This window comes from Conger conger, chromosome 2, assembly GCF_963514075.1.
Source record: "Conger conger chromosome 2, fConCon1.1, whole genome shotgun sequence".
Classification (NCBI taxonomy): Eukaryota; Metazoa; Chordata; class Actinopteri; order Anguilliformes; family Congridae; genus Conger; species Conger conger.
The window spans coordinates 9,523,809-9,546,489 of record NC_083761.1 but is presented as its reverse complement, the minus strand read 5'-3'; the positions used below and the strand labels follow the sequence as shown (position 1 = coordinate 9,546,489).

At 42.9% G+C, this 22,681-nt stretch overlaps 3 protein-coding genes across 6 annotated transcripts; 1 reads left to right on the top strand and 2 right to left on the bottom strand.

The window, feature by feature from the left end:
* Window positions 1–1,341: 1,341 nt before the first annotated feature.
* Window positions 1,342–12,085, bottom strand: wbp1lb (WW domain binding protein 1-like b). 2 transcript variants are annotated; one of them, XM_061230672.1, is made up of 4 exons: window positions 8,054–8,195; window positions 7,269–7,371; window positions 5,348–5,509; window positions 1,342–5,016 (listed from the first exon to the last, which is right to left on the bottom strand). In XM_061230672.1, the coding sequence occupies exons 1-4, from the start codon at window positions 8,078–8,080 to the stop codon at window positions 4,331–4,333; spliced, it is 978 nt and encodes a 325-aa protein (XP_061086656.1). In that variant the 5' UTR covers window positions 8,081–8,195; the 3' UTR covers window positions 1,342–4,330. The 2 variants fall into 2 exon arrangements, with proteins under 2 accessions (XP_061086656.1, XP_061086655.1); XM_061230671.1 differs by lacking the exon at window positions 8,054–8,195 and adding an exon at window positions 11,816–12,085 and having other exon boundaries at window positions 1,343–5,016.
* dpcd (deleted in primary ciliary dyskinesia homolog (mouse)) lies at window positions 11,510–22,429 on the top strand. Of its 3 annotated transcripts, none has more exons than XM_061230675.1 (6): window positions 11,510–11,644; window positions 17,770–17,850; window positions 17,936–18,054; window positions 18,486–18,619; window positions 20,126–20,228; window positions 20,649–22,429. In XM_061230675.1, exons 2-6 carry the CDS (start codon window positions 17,811–17,813, stop codon window positions 20,751–20,753), a joined length of 501 nt encoding a protein of 166 aa, XP_061086659.1. In that variant the 5' UTR covers window positions 11,510–11,644; window positions 17,770–17,810; the 3' UTR covers window positions 20,754–22,429. The 3 variants fall into 3 exon arrangements, with proteins under 3 accessions (XP_061086659.1, XP_061086657.1, XP_061086658.1); XM_061230673.1 differs by lacking the exon at window positions 11,510–11,644 and adding an exon at window positions 17,435–17,565; XM_061230674.1 differs by lacking the exon at window positions 11,510–11,644 and adding an exon at window positions 17,578–17,669.
* On the bottom strand, window positions 12,724–17,233 carry poll (polymerase (DNA directed), lambda). The gene is made up of 9 exons (XM_061230670.1): window positions 17,186–17,233; window positions 16,762–16,889; window positions 16,197–16,494; window positions 15,664–15,784; window positions 15,158–15,490; window positions 14,755–14,928; window positions 14,477–14,605; window positions 14,222–14,390; window positions 12,724–13,609 (listed from the first exon to the last, which is right to left on the bottom strand). Exons 1-9 carry the CDS (start codon window positions 17,203–17,205, stop codon window positions 13,248–13,250), a joined length of 1,734 nt encoding a protein of 577 aa, XP_061086654.1. The 5' UTR covers window positions 17,206–17,233; the 3' UTR covers window positions 12,724–13,247.
* Window positions 22,430–22,681: the final 252 nt, after the last annotated feature.

Here is a 22,681-nt window from a genome sequence, read left to right as displayed (position 1 = left end):
CATACAACGTGTGGTTATTTGCATTTCTGTCATTTTCCTGTCAGCTTTGACCTATCTGGCCCTTCTCCACTGATCTCTCTAATTAACAAAGCATTTTTCACAGGATGTTTTTTGTTTTTTTCGTACCATTCTCTGCAAACTCTAGAGACTGTTGTGCGAGAAAATCCCAGGAGATCAGCAGTTTCTGAAATACTCAAACCACCCTGTCTAGCACCAACAATCATTCCACGGTTAAAGTCAATTAGATGAGCATTGACTGAAGCTCCTGACTCGTATCTGCATGATTTTATGCATTTCACCCTGCCACAAGATTGGTTGATTAGATAATCGCATGAATATTAGGTGTTCATAATAAAGTGCTCAGTGAGTGTAAATGTATGAAGCCTTTGAGTTCTGTCCACATGAATGATAGTGGTAACAGAGCCTTTGCTGGCCTCTTAAACAATGCTCTGTCCGTGGGCCATTCTGAAGCAGCAGTCCACCATAGTACGACATGGGGATGGGGCGACAGGGCTCAGGCAGTAAGAACAGTCGTCTGGCAGTCGGAGGGTTGCCGGTTCGATCCCCCGCCCGGGCTGTGTCGAAGTATCCCTGAGCAAGACACCTAACCCCCAAATGCTCCTGACGAGCATTGCTCAATGTGGGCCTGGAGAACCCAATGCTCCTGACGAGCTGGTTGGCGCCTTGCATGGCAGCCAATTGCCGTTGGGGTGTGAATGGGTGAATGACAAGCATCAATGATACAGCACTTTGGATAAAGGCGCTATATAAATGCCAACCAACGTGACTAGAATCTGGAGCTAACGGATCAGCATGTTCATTTGCAGTCAGTGTTTGTGATTGTGCTTAGACTGGTTTTCCTAAAAGAGGAGTCCAGTGAACCATGATGGAAAACATACCAAAGAACAACAAAACAAACAGGTGAAGAAGGTATGCTGTTATTTACTTTACTACCTGCCGGTATAGGGAAGTAGTTTCCGTTATTTGCTTGTCTATTTGCTTTGGTAACTTAAACAGACAACATAGTTTTGTTCCATTAACACATGCCACTCCCCTCTTTTGTTTGGTTCATACCTCTGTGTCACTTTCTGGCACCGTTGAAATAGATTTGTACAGAGAATCATTGGTGATTGATTGACTCTCAGTCACACACACACAAGGTGTCCAAGTTGTAGCAGAATGTATGTCAATGCCTCCATTTCAATTATGTTGCACTGTAATATTGCCAAGATGCATGATGAAAAATAATCGAATAATCAGTTTATTTGAGAAATTGCAGGATTTCCAGTGATTTTTGTGCAGGCATGAACCTCAAACAAAGACTATTCAAGAAGCCACATTTTTCACATTTCCAGATGACCAAGAGAAATGGATTAACAGTTATCTACCAAGTCCTGAAACGTATTTGACACACTACAACAAATAGCACACAATTCACAACATAGGAAATTATGTTTTGGGTTTATGTTATTTTTATTGAACATTTCCATTATTCCTTGATTTGGCTCATGTTTTTTTTAAAGAAAAATATTACATAATGAAAGGCTTTTATGCAAAACAATAAGAAATGCAAATGCAGTACCTGACATCAGCTTGCAAACTCCACTGGGAAAGTGAGGACTAGCCTGATGCGTGCAGCTCTGCTCCAGGTTCAGTGGCACAAAAATATTATCCCGCTTTACAACATCAACTACACAGAGGCTTTTCTTTTTTTGGTCTTCAAAAATAAATGATCGAATGATTCAAGTTGCGTTTTGGCTGAAAGACTAATCAAAGCAAGAGTCACTTAATACCTGAATAAGAAAGAACTCATTTTCAAATCATTAAAACCAAAAGAGTGTGACTCCTGGTATGAACACAGCTTATTTTGGTTAATATGAAGTGTGCAAATTGCAAGAAAGTAAAAAACAATTTGTCTATTAATAAACAAAGCACAATCTAGTCTAGATGAGCATATATGATGGAATACAGTTGATACAGAGATAATATCACATATAGACCTTCCTTTGTATGCCACTCATATCTTAAAATGCATAGATACACAACATTTCAGGAACATCTGTAGACCTCATGAGACAACACCCAGTAAACATACTTCCCCAGTTCGAGAAAAGATAAGTTCAATCTCATGACAGTGACATCAAAAGTATTACATTCTGTTAATACTTTAACACCAAATAAGTGAAACAGTACTTACTTTCCCTTCACTGCATTAAAGTGACAATGTTTTTCCTGCATCTGATTTGCTGCAAATTGCTGAAGGCCTTTCATTGTTCTTGGTTATCCTGGAAAACACATTGCCTGCACTTCACGACTATGCCTCTGGGGGGCGACAAAGGAACAGGACCTCCAGTGCGACAGACTGACAATCATGAGGCTTCACATTTTAGAAAAACCTGTGCTCAGGTAGCACACTAACACGGAAAGCTGTTCTACAGATGATACGTATGCTGAATGGTGGCCCGAGAGCTATTCCGGAGCCTGTAATTTCATACTGACGTTCAGACAACGTTCTCACAGCCAGGGCAATGTCTGGCCCACAGTGGTGGAAAATGTTAAACAAATTACAAATTAGTTTCTGTGCTTTAGGATTGTGTTTACAATTATATGAGCAGTGCTGCGTTGTGAATTAATTCATTAAACTTTGTTGCAAAAGTTGGTAAAAATCATTGCCCGATTGAGATGAAATATGGGTCATGTTTAATTGTGAAACCAACATTCGGCCGCCATTAATATTTCCTTTTTGTTACTTTTGTAGACTTTCAAAATGTAATTAGAATTTTCAGGTGAATTACAATGTGCAATGTCAAGTCATCTTGACTCCTCATACATCTTCTGGTGTTTATAGAAGGCGCCTTTTTAAGCAAGGCCATTTTATTTATCTGTATAAAAGCTAGTTGCCGAAGTGACCTTGCCGGTACGGCCGTTATCAGATCCGCTCCAGTAAACAGACCAGTCATGCTGAAAGTACATCTCCATCAACACATCAAACCCAAGGTAGTGGAGTTCTCCATCACCACCACCAACCAAATCTCTTACAGAAGAGGACTAGTGAACATTTCCTGCCATACTTCAGCACATACTGTATGCTTAGTCAAATAATATGATTTGCTTTACATTCTGTCGTGTCACAAATATCGGAGGGACAAAAATCTTACAAAGAATGTTATGTTATCATGGTCACTAGAGCCCACCCCTGCTCACACAACTTTTCAATTTAAGACACAAGAGAAACCAAACGGCTTTCAGCTTAAATAAGAATGAAACGAGAGTGCAGAAATGACCTAAAAAAAAACTCATCTGAAGCTTAAAGCACCTATTTCATCACCAAAGGCACACTACAGCTCTCAATAACATTTTTCTACCCAGTGAATGAACAAATGTAGCAAATGTAACATCTCCCTTGTATTAAACTGAACATTTTAATTATGGATATACACAAAGTACGCGGAGCTCATTTTCATCAAAATCGATATGTACTCAAGAATACAATCACTGCTTGACAGTACTAGGCTGTGTCTTGAGGTGGGTTATTCAATCAATACATGTTTTTTTTTTGTATTCACTTGCAAAAAACTAAGAGAGCTTAATGTAGATTAAGACACAATCATAGATACAAGACTGCTACTTGATTTATTTCTTAGCCCTAAAGGATCCTAAAGGACAGATAAGCTACAGTTCTTTGCAAAAGTCTTTGGCACCCTAGATTTTTTTATATAATATATATTTGGTCTTCAATGTTTCTGTTTTCTGCATTAGTGTGTCAGTAGAAATGAGCAAACCATTCACTTTCCAAAAAATGACATTTCATGTATTTCATTAAAGAAAGTATGAAATGAAGTAATAGCCTACTTTTGAGATAATTTGACTGAGGCTGTCTGGGATTACCTGGAGGGCCAGAACCAAGGAAGACAGCCAAAGTCGGCAGAAGAACTGTGGCAAGTTCGCCAACATGCTTGGAAAAGTACACTGAGTTTATTGAGAACCTTGTCATTTCATTATTCTTGAAGCATCTTTGCTGTACAAAAATGTTCTACAGGCGCCTAAGACTTTTGCACAGTACTGTACAATGTGCAAAACGTAAATGCAAGACTTGAATCCACTGGTAAATGCACTTATTTGCTTTCCCACTGCAATAATGACCAAGCAGAGAGATACAGTCTGATAACAATGTGGGACAATATAGCACTTTCAAACAAGCTTTACACGCCTGTCTTCACTGGCACAGAGAAGACATTTTGTGCCTCACCCTCAATCACTCACAGTCACTCAGAAATACACAATAAAAAGTCAAAACGTCTAAAGTCTTTTAAATCTTGTGTGCTGGCACTCAGCTCTGAGGGCCTGGGTTGCCAGGTTGGTGAGACCCCTCCTGCTCGCTGATGGTGTGCAGGAGGAGGCTGACTGGGGCCCGTGGCAGGGGCGCGGCCCCGTGGTCCGGCCCCCTATCCGGGGCCTGCTCCTCGGCCCCGGGGGGGTCAGCGCGCCGGCTGCAGGAGTCACAGCCGTGGCAGAAATCCCCCAGCAGCTCCCTGTGTTCCTCGGCCCCTGGCTCCCCGACGCACACGCACACCTCGATCCCCGAGTCCCCCGTGAAGCGCCGGTGCCGCCCAGCGGCCCCGTCCTTGTCCTTGTCCTTGTCCTTGTCCTCGGGGCCCGAGTCCGTCAGCTGCTCCGTTTCGGGGTCCCCCGGTTTCCCCTGGCCGGGGTCCTGGGCGGAGGCGACGGGGTCCGAGGCCAGCCGCTCCACGGACGCGTGCGCTTTGCCCTCCGCCTTGCGGCTCGTCTCCACCGGAGGGTCGGGCTCCGCCAGGCTGGGCCTGGAAGAGCGCGTGTCCGACACCGCAAGGACGGGATTGGTCTGCGGGGGAGGCAGGGGTCCAACGGGCTGCTCCGGCATCAGAGGGCTGGTGGCAGCCAATTGGCCGCCGTTCAAGGCACAGTAAGGGGGAGGAGGGGTCGGGGGGCGGTTCACCACCTCCTCGTACTCAGGCAGGAGATAGTTTGGCAGGAACCCTGCAGTAAGAGAGGAGAAAGGTGGAAAGCTTCAGATGGCATCTACAAAGGTACTGGGGACTGAGTTTAACAGACATTTGCCTTCATATAGAAATGATGGAACAAGTGTAGCTGGTGCAGGTACAATCAAAAGGGGCCTAAGGCGGTTTTATGAGGTGCTATTGTTTAAAAATGCTAACTACCCTGTGTGGTGCATGGCTAATGACAGGCCTCATTGCTGGACTTCCCTATAGGGACCCTGGGTTAGTTCTGTAAGTGTTTGTGTTCTTGCTGGTGAAAGAGTGATGGGAAGGGGCCTGCAGACTGGTTGGAGGCGAGCTCAGGGGCTTACTGAAGTAAAAGGGCAGGTTGGCGTAGCTGCGGGCCTCACGGTACGCGATGAGGTTGATCTCGTGCTGCCGCTGTTGCTGCTGCAGACGGTGCTTGCTGCGGCGGTGGTGGCAAATGCAGCAGAAGCTGAGGAGGATGATGATCACCCAGACGAGCCAGAACCCTGAGCAACCAACCACACACAGGGGTCAGGACCGTAACCCTAAGCAACCAACCACACACACGGGTCAGAACCGTAACCCTGAGCAACCAACCACACACACGGGTCAGAACCGTAACCCCGAGCAACCAACCACACACACGGGTCAGAACCGTAACCCCGAGCAACCAACCACACACACGGGTCAGAACCGTAACCCTGAGCAACCAACCACACACACGGGTCAGAACCGTAACCCTGAGCAACCAACCACACACAGGGGTCAGAACCGTAACCCTGAGCAACCAACCACACACTTTGGTCAGAAGCCTGACCAACCAACCACACACATCGGTCAGAATCAGAACACATCCTAGCCACACTGCCAACCCTGATCAACCAACCATGCACAACCTGTCATAACACGTCATAGCAACACCGCCAAACCTGATCAACCAACCACACACATCAGTCATAACACATCATAGCCACACTGCCAACCCTGATCAATCAACCGCACACATCGATCATGACACATCATAGCCACACGGCCATACACACACGCAAGGGAGACCACTTATTTCACATCGCCACGACCCGCTTTTTTAATGTGGCCTGGCATTATGAATGATAAGATTGTTCAGGATGGTCACGTGATGTTGTGCTTTAAGAGAGCCGTGTTGAGGATGAGCAGGCACCATTGCTATGCAGTGAGAGGGCACGGTGTATTTAGCCAAACCGACCGGCTCAGGCATCTGTTTACCGGGGTGGGGAGGGGTTTGGTTACTGGAACCACATGTGTCTGGCGGGAAATCAGCTTGATGCAATGCAGCCTGCCGTCCTTGACTCAGCAGATAACGTGCTTTAATTAAAGGCAAGATATGACTAGTCCCTAGTTATTAAGATAAATGGCACGTTAAGAAATCCTCTTATGAGTAATATGTCATACATGCAGTTTAAACCTGAATATTATCAACATATAAATGTAGCCAACTCTACGTAGGCTATTTCACATAAATAACATCCAAAGTGTGACGAACTTGGCTCATACACAGCAACATCCAATTTGAATATCCTGTTCTACTAAATTTCAATAATCCTGAGTAAAAACATAACTTTGGGAAAGGGTGTCTAGAATTCTAAAGCTTTAAATCCCTTAAAATGTATTGATAAATACTTGAAATCAAATGTCATCACACATTATGATTCACAATGCAATGGATGGCATGTACAACAACACCCATTGCTCTACGTAGAAAGCCCTCAGCATACAGTGAAAGCCTGAAGTCCCATGCTAATGAAAGCAAATTAAAGTCCAGAATAACAAGACGCACAATGTCCTTGGTACACACAGTGCTGATCACTTATCAGACAATTAAAAGGTACACTGAATAGTCTGCCTCGCCTTTTCCAATGTCTGCTTTCGTATGCCACCACCTTTCTGGTTTGTGGTTTGTTTTTGTTTTTTTTTGTTTTGTTTTTTTAATCAGTCAAATCAGTGCATGATAGACATGATGATCATTGTGTATCCATTAGTAGTTAAAATTACTACTTAAAAATGAATCAATACATTATTACAATTTTGAAAGAAAAGTCAGAGGATATACTGACATATGGGAAAGGGAAACGTGAATGTGAAAAGTCCCTTCTGCCAACAGCAGAATTAAGCATTCAAATGACATGATTTTCTACTATAACAGATTTTTGTCAAAGGAACAACACGCCACGCCACGCCACTCAGCAAGGCAGGGAAATGAGGCAGTTTAAAGAAAAGAGGACTTACACCACAGCTCGTAGAAGTGACTGCAGCAGTGGGAGACTCCACAGCAGTGGCCCGACTCACAGACGTAGCTCTGATTGTTGGGTCCCGAACACACCAGCCCGTTCTGCAACACAAACGACAACACAACGGTGAACATGTAACAGAAACAGACATTAATAAACTCCACCGCAAAGAACATCAAAACACACAGGAAAGGAAAGGCCCAGTTCTCAGTTCTCAGAAATTAATTCGGGAAAGGCATGAATTTAGTTTTCTGTGGTATGCTACTTACATCCTTCATTCCCACTGTGTTGCCGTTTATGACTTGAACGCGAAATTGGTTAAATAAAAAGAGAACTAGAACTAACTGCAGTAAAACCTTTGCCCTCATTCAAAAAAAAAAAGAAGCCTTCAACATAACAGAATTTCTGCTACGCACAGTGGGGAGTGTGCCACTTCCCTTTCCTCACCATAAATCATAAGTTATGCAGAACTACAGCATGACCTCACCACAGGTGCCTGCGGTTTAATCCGCAGAACATTCCCAATAACAACCACACTGCACACCGCCCGGCTGGTTATTCGTCAGTGAGATTCCCTGCAGCGGTCCCAGAAATCGGAATGACAAGTGACGAAACGAGACGCACATAAATTGGGAATCTTCGTGATCTTCCTGAAATCTCTTGTGATCACCCATTAAAAATACGGATGTAGCGGTTGATATTTCCATTCCTTTCCATCATTACATCCCCTCCATCAAAGGGATATTTTGTTCCCTAAATTCAGGTCAGGTTTTTGCAGATTACCTGTCTCATTCCCAGGTGGAAAGGCATGGCACTCGAATCCTTCGTACGTATGAGCTCTTGAAGCTGCTGGGGTGAATGTCACCAGAGAAAGAGAGGCCAAAATGCCCACATCAAGCAGGCAGAAGGCAATGTTCCCCTCAACTGTACCAGCAGCACAACACTGCGAATCCCAAGCCAGAGTGCTATTTAAGCACGGAGCTCCGCCTGCTTCCAAAAACCCTGGAGGCTGTGCCAGAGAATGTGCGCAAACAGGGTCCTGGGGTTGCAGCCCGGTTCACACGCGACCTGTCACCCTCTGGGTCATTCTCAGCCCCAGGAAGGGTCTCCCTAAAACCCTAAAAGAAGTCTGCGGTCAGGCTGCCGCACCGTATGAAGGTCAGACCCAAAACATCTATCCCCTGCCGTCCTCGTCTAGGTTAGCACACATCTCCACCTCAAACTAAGCATAGCCTAGACTTACAGCTAAATTAGCCTAGCATCTTTAGTCATTACAAAACAGGTATTTTATCCACTATTTTCTGCTTTGTGATTCATCGACTGAGCCGCTGAACCTGTGCAGCTGGAGTAGGGAGATCACAGGAGATCCCGCGGGCAGGTACCCTTATTGACAAGACAACCCAGGGCGGTGCTATGACCTACAGTTAAGGCCACCGGTTTGTCTCCACCACGTGACCTGCAGGGATTTAAACTTGTATATCCCTATAGGCACAGTTAAGTGCCTATTCATACAACTGAGTTTCTAATTGAGACGTTTTCTAAGCAATTAGTTGATCTAATATGGTGAGACTCAGGAAGGAAAAGGAACATGGATGGAAGTTTAAATGCTATAAAAAGTATGTATTTGGCTGTGTTAGACAGCTGTGTCAGTATCTCAGAAACTGCTGATCTCATGGGATTTTCACACACACTATTCTTTAGAGTTTGCAAAGAATGGTGCAACAACCAAAAATAAATCCAGTGAGCAGCTGTTCTGCAGACGCCTTGTTAATGAGGAATGTCACAGGATAATAGCCAGACTGGCCAAAGCTGACAGGAAGTTGACTGTAAAGCAAATAACCACACAACAGTGGTATGCAGAAGAGCATCTCTGAACACACAACGCATCATAACTCTAAGTGGATAGGCTACAGCAGGAGAAGTCAACAAAAATATGTTTAATAAATACCTAATAAAGTGCTTGGTGAGTGTATTATGAGACGAGTAGTATGCTAGCATGCAGTTTCAAACACAGCCTTTGAGCCAAGCTTGTGAACATCGCTGTCAATTATTGTCTGAACTTAATTAGCGGCAGTTACTTGATCAAATGAACCCCACATTTCTACAGGGGGGATTGTCCTGCTTGGTCTAATCAACTGTAAGTCGCTTTGGATAAAAGTGTCTGCTAAATAACAAATTATTGTTAACAAATCCTGACACTGTAACGGATTAGCATCACAGGCATATTCAGAATGACTAGTATTAAAGTACTACATTTCAGCATTAAAGTACTACACAATCCACCCCAGCCAATAGACTGTAAACACCAAATAATACAATTAATTATAAAAGGTTGTACAATAAATACTGCTTAGACTACTGCTACAGAGAAGGGTTCTGGGGCAATCTAAACCACTTGTGTTGTTATGAAATATGTTTGTCAAGACAGTGAACAAGAAAAAGAAAAAGGCAGCTAGACGGACAAGATTCCAGTGCTGCGAAAACTGGTTTAGTAAACGATCCTCCTTCTGGATGGAGATAATGTTACTCCAGCAGAAAATTGCCAGCATATTAGAAAACTATGAAACCCAATAGATTTTAATCAAAAACTGGAGTAATGACCAGACCAAGACAGTTAAATGCCATCACTTGTCTATAAAACTAAAATATTACAGCATTCCACGTTATACATGATACAGCTCCCAGTTTGCAAAAAAAAAAAAAGTCCAAGTCCAATTAGTCGAGGAACAGTTATAGGTTAAATCGATCGCGTTTTACAAACAGGCCTATTCGATAAAATATCATATAAATAAATGGCAGTGTTATTATTAGGGTAGCTTTTAACTATGAGTTTTACAAATGTTATATTTTGTTACAGGGACCAAGTCATCCATTGCAACCAAAACATAGTCGCCAAACTAAATCAGAGGCATAATTACATGTATTCGTGATATCTGCATGAAGTACGCTTGGTCTGGTCATGAGGCTACTGATGGAAATATCCAAAACAGAATGCGTGTTTTCTTTTTACACTTGTGAAGCGATGCTGCATAAAAATATCACACAACGTTTAAAGGGTTTACAGTACAAAAACACAGACTAGATTTATTATATTGTATTGTTACATTTTATGTATTCTGCATTCCTGGTTACTCTCACAGTTGAAAAGCATGAAAATACCTGATAAAAAAAAACATCACTGAGGAGGATTGTGCTATAGTGATATTGCAACTTTGATACTGGAAACAGTTGGTCGAGCGTCACAAAGCTGTTCTACCAGCATAACCATCAAATTATGTAGGCTACCTATTTGACTAAGCTGGTCTACCAGCACAGATATTTCCATTGTCAACTTAACCACCATAAAACCAGCACTGCCAAGCTCGGACTAGAAATAGACCAACATTAACCAGCCAGGAAATACCGGTCTAATCAGGGGATCACAGAAAAATATATATGGTTTACATGTAAACGGATTTAACAAAAACGCGTGATGTTTACTGTAAGCAATAGCAACAGACATACATTTGAACAGCTAGCCTATTGTAGCACGCTTTGCTAATGGTGACCAATTCTTGGTATTGAGCATCTACTGTAACTCGTTTTGCCCCAATGCTCGGTCACAATAGCAGGTATATACCACCAGCTATCAAAGAGGCCGATTCAGCTATAAAAAAAACTGCCTTAAAACACGCCTATTTAAATCTGCATTTAATTAGCCACATTATTTATTTTACTTTTTTTATTGTTCTTAATTCATACTACTTATTTCTGGTGAGGTATGGCTCGACCATTTTTAATGTTATTTTACTGCTCTGTAAAGCACGTTGAGTTGCATGCTTTGTATGAAAGGTGCTCTACAAGTAAAGTTGTTATTATTATATTCATATTTACAGTACATGTTCGCTTCATAATGCAAAGCTGTTATGCCAGCATTAGCCAGTTAATATGATTGTTGACTTGCCAAGCTTATTTGTTTTTAGCTCACTGGATTGTTAAAACTGCCAAGTGTATGCTTGATGGTTGTCTGGCTAACATAACAAACAATACTAGCTAACACAGTGGAAACCAGCCCATAATGATGATTCCTAAGGGGCTTCGCTTTCCTTTAAGATCATCAAGGAAGCAGTTTTAAATGTCACTGTAGCTCTGTGAACGATGGGCAATACATAACAAGCTAGAAAAGTGGTTTCCTACAAAAGGCTTGGTACAATGGCCACTTCAGAACGCGCAGGCGCAGCTAACAACTGCAAACTTGGCCTCAGAATCAGAAGTTAGGTCACTGGTTTATCCAGCGCAGTTAATCCATTTCTAACTAATAAAGAGTCCTACCACTTGAAAAGATCTATGCACGCAACGCAAATATACAGTAAGCTAACAGTCATCTTGATCCAGGTAAGGAACCCACCTCAGGCAAAAAGTAATACACGCGTAAAGGCACAAGTGCGTTTGGAGATTTTGCTGAAGCAGACAGCAGAAAATAGTCGCAGATAACAATCGTTCGGACTGTCATGTTTAACGAACGTTATTTACCTTGCTAACGTTGGCTAGCTGTTTAGTTCTTACCTCCTCTGTGGTTGTCTGTGTAGTAGGTCTGACGGGACCAGCATAGAACAGAAACATGCCAATTTTCAGAGCGATACACTCAATTTCCGTCATTATCCCAGTTTTGATCGAGCCACCGAGTGTTAATACATGTAGCAAACTACAAGTATAAATGTTCAAAAATCATTGGGATACAGCTTTAACTCTGTGCTGGTTAAGTAGCCAGCTAAGTAGCTAGCTACATGCACCGCCTTCTTGTCACAAATAATTGGACCGTATGACGACGCACTTCCTTGGTGTTGGCTGTGCGAAAGGATACCGGCTGGCTGCTTTAACTGTCACCTAGAAGTCATAGCCTCGCTATGATCGGGACTTTAGTTTTGGTTTGTGGGTGTGCAATAATGGAAACTCAACTATCTAGTTAGTTTCTAGCTCTTCGCTTGCAGTGATAGCATCAGTCGTGCTTTTATTATTATTAAAGTAAATGTATGCCCCCGTGGAGGTATATAGATAGCCTAACATATTCGTAGTTATTGGTTTAATTAAGGATTTTAATGCAATAACTTTTTCGAAATAAAAGTAATTACACAATTGACTGAAAAAACGTTTGTATTACAATGTATTGTTAGAACATTGCTTTAGTAAACAAATAATGTACACACGTACACTTTTAAAAGCTACAAATAAATCAAACTAATTGCAACCAACTAATTGAAAGAACACATGCGAAACTTGAGGGTTGAATTTAATCTTCGGTGTCCAGAAATTGTCTTGTGGAAATACACAGTTCCACATCGGTCGTTTGGTGTGGTGGTTGTATTATGTCAATATGTACGTTCTTACAGAATACATCGACCACTGTCTTTACATAGCTACAACAGGTAATTAATGTATTTAGAGAACCAATAAAAACAATGCCATCCAGGTAAAACTTTTTTTATGCATTTATTTTTACATTTATTTTGTAAGGTGTGTTCAATATAAATATTATACACACAGCTGCACTTGGAAAACATCTAGCAGAGATCCTCTGAGATAGACATGACAACCTTATGGCGTGTGATGATCATTAAAAAAAAACAGGACAGACGTCATGCTAAAAGCTGCCTTAAAGTCTGAACCAGGCCCCGACTCTAAAAGCAGCACACGGTGAGTAGTGTAGTATTTCATTTAAAGTACTCATTCACTAGCAAATATTCACAATAATTTCTCTTCCTTTTTCAGGCGTGTTCATAATGGAAATTTCTATTCAACATATTTCAATTCAAGATTTCTTTTGTATCCAGGCGAACCGATATTCCAGAGGCTTCCCAGACATAAAATATGGGCCAGGGAAAATGTGCATTAATAAGCAGAAAATTACATTCATATAAAAACATTTCAAATACAATCACTTTTTTGTCCATGTCAAGTCTACACTGCAATGAGGCAGCACCAGCATGCAACGAAGCGGTCACCAGTCCCGTTCCTGGGGCTCCCTGTAGGGTATGCCCAGGTGTGTGAACACGTCCCGCTCTGTGGGTGTGGGGAGAGGGACTCCCGTGCAGACCTTCAGGCTCCCCTGCCGCAGCACGTCCCGGTTGAGGGAGTGCTCCGACAGGCTCATCCTCTTGGTTTTGGCCAGGGCCCTCATGGAGCGGTTGAAGTGTGCCGATCCGGTGAAGTACGTGAGCGCGCAGGCGAACTCGCCGTGTGGCACAACGATGATGTCCAGCCTCCGGTGGCGCTGCCCCGGGCCAGGCAGACGGCACACGCCTAAGTACTTCTTCTGGTCTCCGTTCTCCTCGTGACTGACAAGGTCATCGGTCAGGAAGCCTGCCGGGACAACAGGAAAGACCTCAGTGAGAACTAGCAACAATATCAGCAGCTTTGAGTTCGCTCATCAGTTCTGGAAAGAAATTATTTCTGATTGAAAGTTGTGTAGTTGTCTTGTATCACTGAAGATGGTCTTGGATGTTGTAGGGAAGGGCTACACACCTCCACATCCTGGTTTAACTGTACGCTACACCACCAGATTTTACAAATTGCCTTATTATTTGAACAAAGCACGTAATATAATTACTGAAATCAGGTGGTCTAGTGCACGGTTGAAGCAAGTGCCGGCAGACACTGCGGCCCGCAGGATGTGAAGTCGAGTAGCGCTGGTCTACGGCTAGGCAGTGGTTTGGTAATTAGGGAAGTGGACTGGTAACCTAAGGGTTGCAGGCTCAATTCCCAGGTCAAGACATACTGTCATCATGTCCTAGAGTAAGACACTTAACCCTAGTTTCTACAATCAAAATATCCAGCTGTATAAATGAATGAAAGTCACTTTGAATAACAGTGTGTGCTAAATTACCAAATTGTGATACCTGAGAGGCAGTAACATTGTTTAAAAAAAAATATATATATATATATTTAAAATAATATACCAGGAAAGTATCATACCACTTTGACGGAGGCTGTGTAGTACTTTACTAAAAACACCCTTATGGGATTTTCCATCTGGGTGGGTTATCAGGACATCCACATCTCCACAGGTGGCTTTGCCCCTGCGGTAAGACCCACACGCCATGGCCAGCAGGCCTGGGTTAAACGACTGGGCCGCTTCTCTCACCTGCACACACACAGCCAGCATTAACAACACATCTTTCATAACATTCAGGTACAGAAACAGTTCTGTCACAAGCATCAAAAGAGTACCGTCTTCTCAATGGCAGCAGCCTCCTCTCTCGACATCCGATCCAGAAAATCATCATAGTGCTTCAATCCAATTTTCTGCTGGGAGTTCAGACTGGCTTTGGTCTGGATGTCCTCCAATGTGCGAAAACCCTTAACACGACGCAGGGGACAAAACATAAAGCTTTCATTTAGTTTTGATGTTAAGTGATCCCAAGATTGAGGCCATCCTAAATGGAAGATATTCAGGTTCACGAGCAACAGTTTTATACAGTAAACTAAGTGTAATAAGACCTGCCCACCTGCTGGTACCACAGCTTTGCGGTCTTGGCCCCAGCGCCCCAGATGTTGGTGAAAAGCTCCAGAACGGGCACAGCCTCGCCCATGTGGTCAATCTTGCGGAGGTGCCCACTTTCCATGATCTCGATGATCTTCTCTGCCATACGTTTCCCAATACCTTGGATCTTACAAGCTTCCTATCACATGAAAAACTTATTTTAGGACCAAGTATGGAAAAAGAACAAAAAAAACAACAAAAAAAAAACACTTGAGTCTACTGTGACCTTACCTTTTCAAGTACAAAACGAAAAAATATTACATGCATATATATTTATCACTTTTTACAAGGACCATTTATTAATTGAGGTACTGTTTTTTTGCATTTTTGTTGAATATTTTGCTGGCATATTTGTAAATGTGACTCACCTCATATGAGGAGATGGGCTTCTGGTAACTCTTCAGGGCATTGATGGCTTTGGAATAACTCAACGCCCTCCACTTGTCCCCCTGGTGCGTGTAGGCCTTGGCCAGGACCTCCAGCTTGTCTGTGATGTGCTGGTTGTGATTACTGCTCTTGGTCCGAGAGGACTGGGCGCAGACCCACTTTCCAGGGAGCGTTTTCTCCGCTGTGTTTACATTCACGTTTGTGTCTGAGTTTGCGTCTGCGTCTGAGGTCGGAGACAGCGGCTGGTGTCCATTGATCAGGGCATCCAGATCATTCTGGGAGACCCCATCCTCTTCTTTGTGTTCGTCCGTAAACTTTAAAAGCAGACAAAATTTAACAGACTGGATTGTAACATCTGTATGAGAGTGGAACGAGTGAAAGACGGAATGGAACAAAACACCTGGACTTCACACAGGACATTGCTTTGAGTTGTTTCTGTTGAAAAATGAGAGGTGGTGTTCGGTAAGCCTGCTGGTGCTGCCCTTACCCCCTCTGGTTCGTCATCTTGAGTCGGTTCAAACAGTGGTGGAATTTCCGTGGCAGCTGTTGTGCATTCATCGCCGCTGTGTGCATCTTCTTCGACTTCCTTACTGTCAGTACCCTCATGACTAACACAGTACCACATGAGTTGAGACATAGACAGCCAACAGATTTAGCAAGATTTAATAAAATGGGATGTTTTATTTATGGCATGCATTGACGCATCAACTACTTCCCCAACCAGTCATGCAGTCACATTCAGACACCTACAAATGTATTTTTTGGATTCAGTAAGAATTCCACACCCACACACACACACACACACACACACACACACACACACACACAATTTCAGGCAAGTTACATTTCATGACTCATCAACCTTAAAAACATTATATCAATATGAATGGTCTAAATGACAACACATGCACAATAAATTCATAACAGGAGTCTTTTTCAACAACAAAAATCAGATATACATTTCAGAAGATCTGTGCGACAAAAAACAACATTCAAGTGTTCACACGAGTGTGTAAATACCTGTCATGGAGGATTAGCCTGTGGTCGGTAGTGTTTAGCAGTTTTTTCCCAGCGATGCACTGACCCAGCCAGGAGCACTTCACCAGCTGTGCTGTCCCAGGCAGGCTATCCAACTTTAGCAGCCGCAGGGCACGTGCCGAGTCCATAGAGTCATCCACAATGACATGAGTGACACTGGGACCAAACTCGCCGTCAACCTGTCCCCCGTTTTGGGTGATCTGTCTCTGAAAAATACTGCACCTGGCATTCCCAATGCCTGCTGGGAGTAGGTACATCAACATGCCATCGAACAAATGTCCTGCAATGCAAAGCAACCCACAAAAACGTTACACATAAATGGTGTGGTGATGGGCATGTGGCACGTTTCAGAGTGATTAATCCTGCTACTGCATATACACCTAAAAGGCACTACAGATATAATATTGTGTCAGTACTCAATAATATATGCAGCTAAAAATATATAAGAACTGTCCTATGCTCCACAACTGTAAGAATTGTGCTACATCATTTCTCATCAGACAGATACACAGTATTTAATGCGGTTTGCAGAAGTGGATAATAATACCTGTTAACGTTTCATCCACACTGATTTTCTTTTGGGGTACTTCTTTCCCCACCCTAGCACCCGCCCTCTTCACTTTTGGAAACGCTTTCATTATACCATGCGGCTCCATTTCAGGCGGAGGAGGCGCTCTTCGCATTTATTCCACAAAAAACATTTCACAGGCACGTTATTACATGGTCAGAAAGCAAAAAGACTGCACAATCGTTCCTACCATAACGTTAGCTATTGCAGTGTATTGTGACTGGTGTAGTAGTAGTAGTTAGCTAGTCTAGTTTTGCCTGACTGTATTACTGGCTAGCTAACTATGAAGGTATATGTCACGAACATTTAATGAGAGCTTAATTTAAACAAATAGATTTACAAGACCCTAGCAATGCAATATTGTTACTCAGCAGCTAGTTATTCACGTCTAAAATATTCTTACCTTTCGGGAGCACCCAACATTAGCTGTTATCTAGCTAACGAACTCAAGTATAAACTTCCGGGTCATTGAACGCGAAATCAAAACAATAGCTAAGTCAAGCAGAAATATATATCTATATAAATAAGTACATATACTTACTCATTTTTAAACATGGTTACAAATAATCATATTGAGCCTAATTTGTTTTAATATAGCGAGCTATATGTTTTAAGCGAGAGGTGACAACGGAACTAGATGTGAATAGTCTATGTTGCCGTGGTTACATGTTTCGCGTCAGATCATCAGGAGCCAGCGTTGGTTTTTCAAAATGGCAGTAATAATGTTACAATCTTGGTCCGACAGTTTAAAAGAAGCAAAGAAAACCGCATTGTTACAAGACGGTAAGTTTAAGAAACGTCTTGTGGTCGCTAACGTATGATCATTTAAGCTGGTTTGCTTCCCATTTGCGTGTGTGCAGCTAGCATGAAGCTGTTCATGCGGCTAGGTAGCTAGAATTAGCTGCCTAATCATGTAACGTTAGCTGACTTTACAGGTAACTTGTCTAAATGTCGAAACGAACTTATTTTACCAAATATTTGTTTCAGGAAAGAGAAAAGTGCACTACCTTTTTTCTGACGGGAAAGAAATGGTAGAAGAGTATGATGTGAAAACTGACGACCTTACTGGTACGTTGCTTGCAAATGAACGTTTTTTCCTGACAATCTAGCATTGTGGACGGGATGTCTAAAACATCGTTGTTGTGCTTTTCAGTACGAAAATGGCGAAAGAAGAGTACTTTGGGAGCACAGGGCCCATGGGAGGTGGAAGTAGGTGACACATCTCCAGTGCTCACTTCAGAACCACATGTGATAATGGAGAGCAGTTCAAATGTAAGTTCAGCTTGTATCTCTCAGGTAGCTATTTTTTTGAAAATGCCCAAATGAACGTATGTATTCAAAATGAACACCAGTCGTCAGTCAAGCGCTAGTAAATTTTATCTGCAGCTGGTAAATTTGTCTATTCTGGCTACCTAGCCAATCTGACAGGTGGATCCACCCATCATCCGGATTCATTATTGTATTCTAAATGTCTAGTTGTCTGGTAAAACAGTGAGATATTTGTTGGTGAATTGTGGCATGCACCAACACTGCTAAAAAGTCAGTTTCCTGCCATGGTTTCCCTGCTGTTGAGGATTTATCAAACCGTAGGCTAGTCTTGTATGTGCACAAACTTTATACTACGCAATCAACCATCTAAAAGCAGAGATGTGGTTGTCATTTCCTCCTCATATGATACTTTCATTATTCTTATTTTTTTCCAGCCTGTGTTGATGCGTAAAGACACAAAGACAAGTTTTCAGTGGAGAGTCCGCAACCTTCCCTACCCCAAAGAGGTGTACAGCATTTCTGTTGAACCAGAGGAACGGTGTTGCGTCATCAGGACAACAAACAAAAAGTAACTTTATCACTTTTTTCCGTCCACAGGCACTTCAGGAATGTTACATATAGAGTAAATATTATTACAGCTGTGCTGGAAGGTAATATTATCATACACTAGTACCAAAGAAAGGGGGAAATGGAGAAACAAAAATATGCTTAATGCCCAATACTGCAATTAGTACTTCTCTTTATGCATTAATTCTACACTTTGCCTCATGCTGTAGATTTTGGGGAATATGTTGAGTTACTTTCCTCTTTAAAGTTCACTTCGCTTTTTAAGTGCTAACAGAAGTTTGGAAACATCCATTTTTAGCAGAACCTTAGCAGAACCACTTTAAATCAAGGATTACAACTTAAATTGTTGAATTGTACTATGGTGAATTCTTTATTAAAATCTGTAGTTTCCTAGTGTAAATTAAGTCGTAGCTCCCCAATACCTTCCATAGATGGCAGTATTGGCACAATATTGTTGGATGGAAACAGAAATTCTTACATTCCTTGTGCAGGTAGCTGATGTTATACTGCGCTTATTTGTAACGTAATAAAAATGGACCTACTAAAGTCAAAATTTCTTACGAAAAAATATGCCTGACATGGGGATTAAAGATTTAACTTCTTTTTAACTTAATGGTTATAGAGGCTGTGTTTGTGATAACAGTATGTCCAGTACTGACATTTTGGACGCATTATAAAAATGGCAGAAACTTCAGTTTTGATATATTTTCTAAACATGATCAAATATGTGTTAGTAGGAAATGTATGTATATGTATTTAGTATATTGAAATTATGCCTGAACATTTTAAAGGAGGAAAATAAATTGAGTAAGCGATTTAAAATGATTCTATCCCCATATGAGCAACATATGAGCAATTTGATGTGGGTCATGCAGGTAGAGGCTGCTGCTTTATTACTGAATTCAGAGTGCATGTACAGCCAGGTCCCGGGTGAAGAACAGCTCTGCTCTGGAGAGAGAAACAAGGCGTGCAATATTGAGGGAGAAAACGCTTCTTTCATCTTTCAGGTCGCTCAGGTGTATTGGGTAATCCCACAAATCCGCTTCTAACTGCACAGGGACCCGGCCTCCAAAGCTATTTCTAAAACAAGTAGAGCGGATCTGGTGTGTTTTTCGCCCCGAGGTAGACCCTCCACCGTCAGGGGCCTAGTTTGTGCAGCCTCTCTCAAATGGGAGCAGGAAGCCAGGGACTCCTCCACCTTTCCCCCTAGAGTGTACATCTGCTCCTGTCAGGCCAGGGTGGAAATTAGACATTCAGACACAGACCTCACGTTGGCTTATAATTATTAGTCACATCAAGGAGTGTCTTTCCCATCATTGTGTAGATTCTTCTAACATCTACCACACCCGTGAGCCGCCTTGAACAGCACTTATAAGTGTACAAATGCAGTCTTGTTGAAGTAAAAGAGATAATTCCATTTTATTTTAATTTAGGATATTATGCACTGTAGTACTGTATATGTAGCACTGTACAATTCTTGTTTTATTTAAATGTGCCATAATTTCAGGTATTATAAGAAGTTCTCCATCCCGGATCTGGACCGCTGTCGGCTGCCGCTGGAGAGTTCCGCCCTCTCGTTCAGCCACGCCAACAGCACTTTAATCGTCAGCGTGAGTTCTGCCCTCTGACCCACACCATGGAAGTCCTTTCAGCACAATGTTGCATGTCATTTTTTTCAGGCCGATTTGAAAAGCTCTGGGTCAGTGGGCCTCACTCCTGGTCCTCGTGAGCTGCAGGGTGTGCTGGCTTTTGTTGTTACTCAGCACTTAATTGATCAATTAAAACTATTAATTTCACAGTTAACTCGCCTCACCTGGTTTCTTGGGTATGAATTGTTTGCTGATATTCAGGCGAAAACAAAGACCAGCAACAAAAAACCCTGCGGCTCTCCAGGACCAAGAATGAGGACCACTGCCCTGGATATTACAGAGCCGTTAGCTTGATGTTTGCACATACATTTCTGTCCATGCTGGTGTACTGTAGACACAGTGCAGTCCTGACTGTCTGTTATTTCCCCTTCACGTGGACAGTACCAGAAACCCCGGGAGATTGTGTCCCTGGAGCAGGATCTGCTGCGGGAGCTGAAGAAGATCAAGGCGACCAGCGAGGGGGACACAGACTGCAGAACCCAGTGACCCATCTGACGCGTGGGCACACGTTCTGTGATTATGTGATATGAAGACATGCAGTCTTTCACCAGCGCTGCATACCTGGAGCTTATCTTCACCGTAGGCTTGTTTGTTTGTGTTGTTTCTCCCCCCCCCCCCCCCTTTTTGAAGGTTACTGTGTTCAAAAGATCCAAGACCCTTTAAATAAGTTAGACTTTTTGTTTGAAAAAAATTCTGCTGTGCATGGAATGCTGAGAAATTGAACTAATTTCTTCTGCTGTTAACTGTGAACTCATTTCTACTGTCTGGGGCTCGTTCCCGTTGTCCTTTTGTGTTTCCCATAATGTGCTCTTTGATGGTTGATGCAATGGAAATGCTACCTGGCAACAGGTTGTGTAATCTTCAATGCCTCTAAAAATCCAGGGGCTTTAACATCTGGGAGATAAGAGACTGTAAATGAGAAGATCTGACAGACCCTGGATTAGCAATGTCAAGGTGTGTTTCGGCATGCCGGTGGAGGGGTCGCCATGTCGAACGCCAATAAATTAGCTTAAAAAATGGCAGAGTGAAAAGCTGGATGGCATTTCTCAAGCAGAGAATTCCACTTGCGCCTCCCGCGAGCTCTGCATGACGGAATTACTCTGAGAACAGGCCACCCACGCTTTTAGGGAACAGCCCCCACTTTATTGTGCCCGTGCCTTTGGTCTTCAAAGGTCACCGTTAAGTGTTCTTTTAAAGAATCCGAGCGCTCCTCGCCAGGATCCGTTAACACCGCGCCTCACCGGAGCTCGCCATTCCCACTGGAAACCGAACGCTCTCCGGGGTGCTTGTTCTTCACGTGAAGGCCCTTAGCTTTTCCATGTTGTATCACATACCCAAATATTAATTTGATGAGCTGGTAGGTGCCTTGCATGGTGTGTATACGAATGGGTGAATGAGAGGCATCAATTGTACAGCGCTTTGGATAAAGGCGCTATATAAATGCCAACCATGTGGGTGTGCCTTAACGTAGTCCGGCATTAATTCATACCGTTTTGCTATGAATTTAGTAACGACGAGGCCCGACGAACAGTGTCCGCCATTTTGTTTCTTTGGCGTTTCCTATGTTAGGATTGTGGGTTGATGGGTATGGTTTGTAATGGGTTCCTCTGCATCACAGCGCCGAGGCAGCGTCCCCAGATTTATGCACAGCCTCGTTCACACTCTCCACACACACAATGCAGCAAACATCCCTGGGCTGGCAGCGGCTGACCTTTGCTCAGTAAAGTGACATCTTACAAGAGACAATAAAACACAGGCTCAGTGTGAGCCTGGCCCCCAGCACTGGCAAACATGACAGACTCTTACTCTCTGCTTCCAGAGGACTAATTCTCCATTTCCCCCAGTGACTGGCATCACTCAGACATTCAGTGCATGCGTGTGCGTTTTTATGCAACGTAACGCAGATGCGGATGGGAGAATGTTCATTTAAGCTTTGAAATGAGAATATTGTTAATGCCGTTGAAAAGGCCATGTCCACCGGTGTTCTCTGTAGAAGGCAGTCTTGCTTTGAGGCATTTACTTTGATAGGCAGCACTTCTTTTTTGAACCTCCACCAATCTAATTCACGTGGTCTTTACTTAAATGCACATCTGTGAGTCACTTTGGCTAAAAGCGCCTGCCAATGTAAACCGTATGATGCATTAAAATGAATTCACTTGAAATTTTGCTCAGTGTTTAAGTAAGAATGTGAGTGTTTAATTGTGAAGGGATACACGGTCACCTACAATATGTGTGAAGTTAAGCGTAGAAAAGGCCGTGCATTCAGCAGGTATGTAACCGTACTATGGGATGACGTCACCCCGTGTCTCTCAGACTGAAACTGAAGATGTGTCTGTGAGATCTTTTAAGTCCTGAACCTGTTAGGTCTGAGTGTTGACATGAAGTGACCGCTTTACATGAGGTCTGTTTGTGCT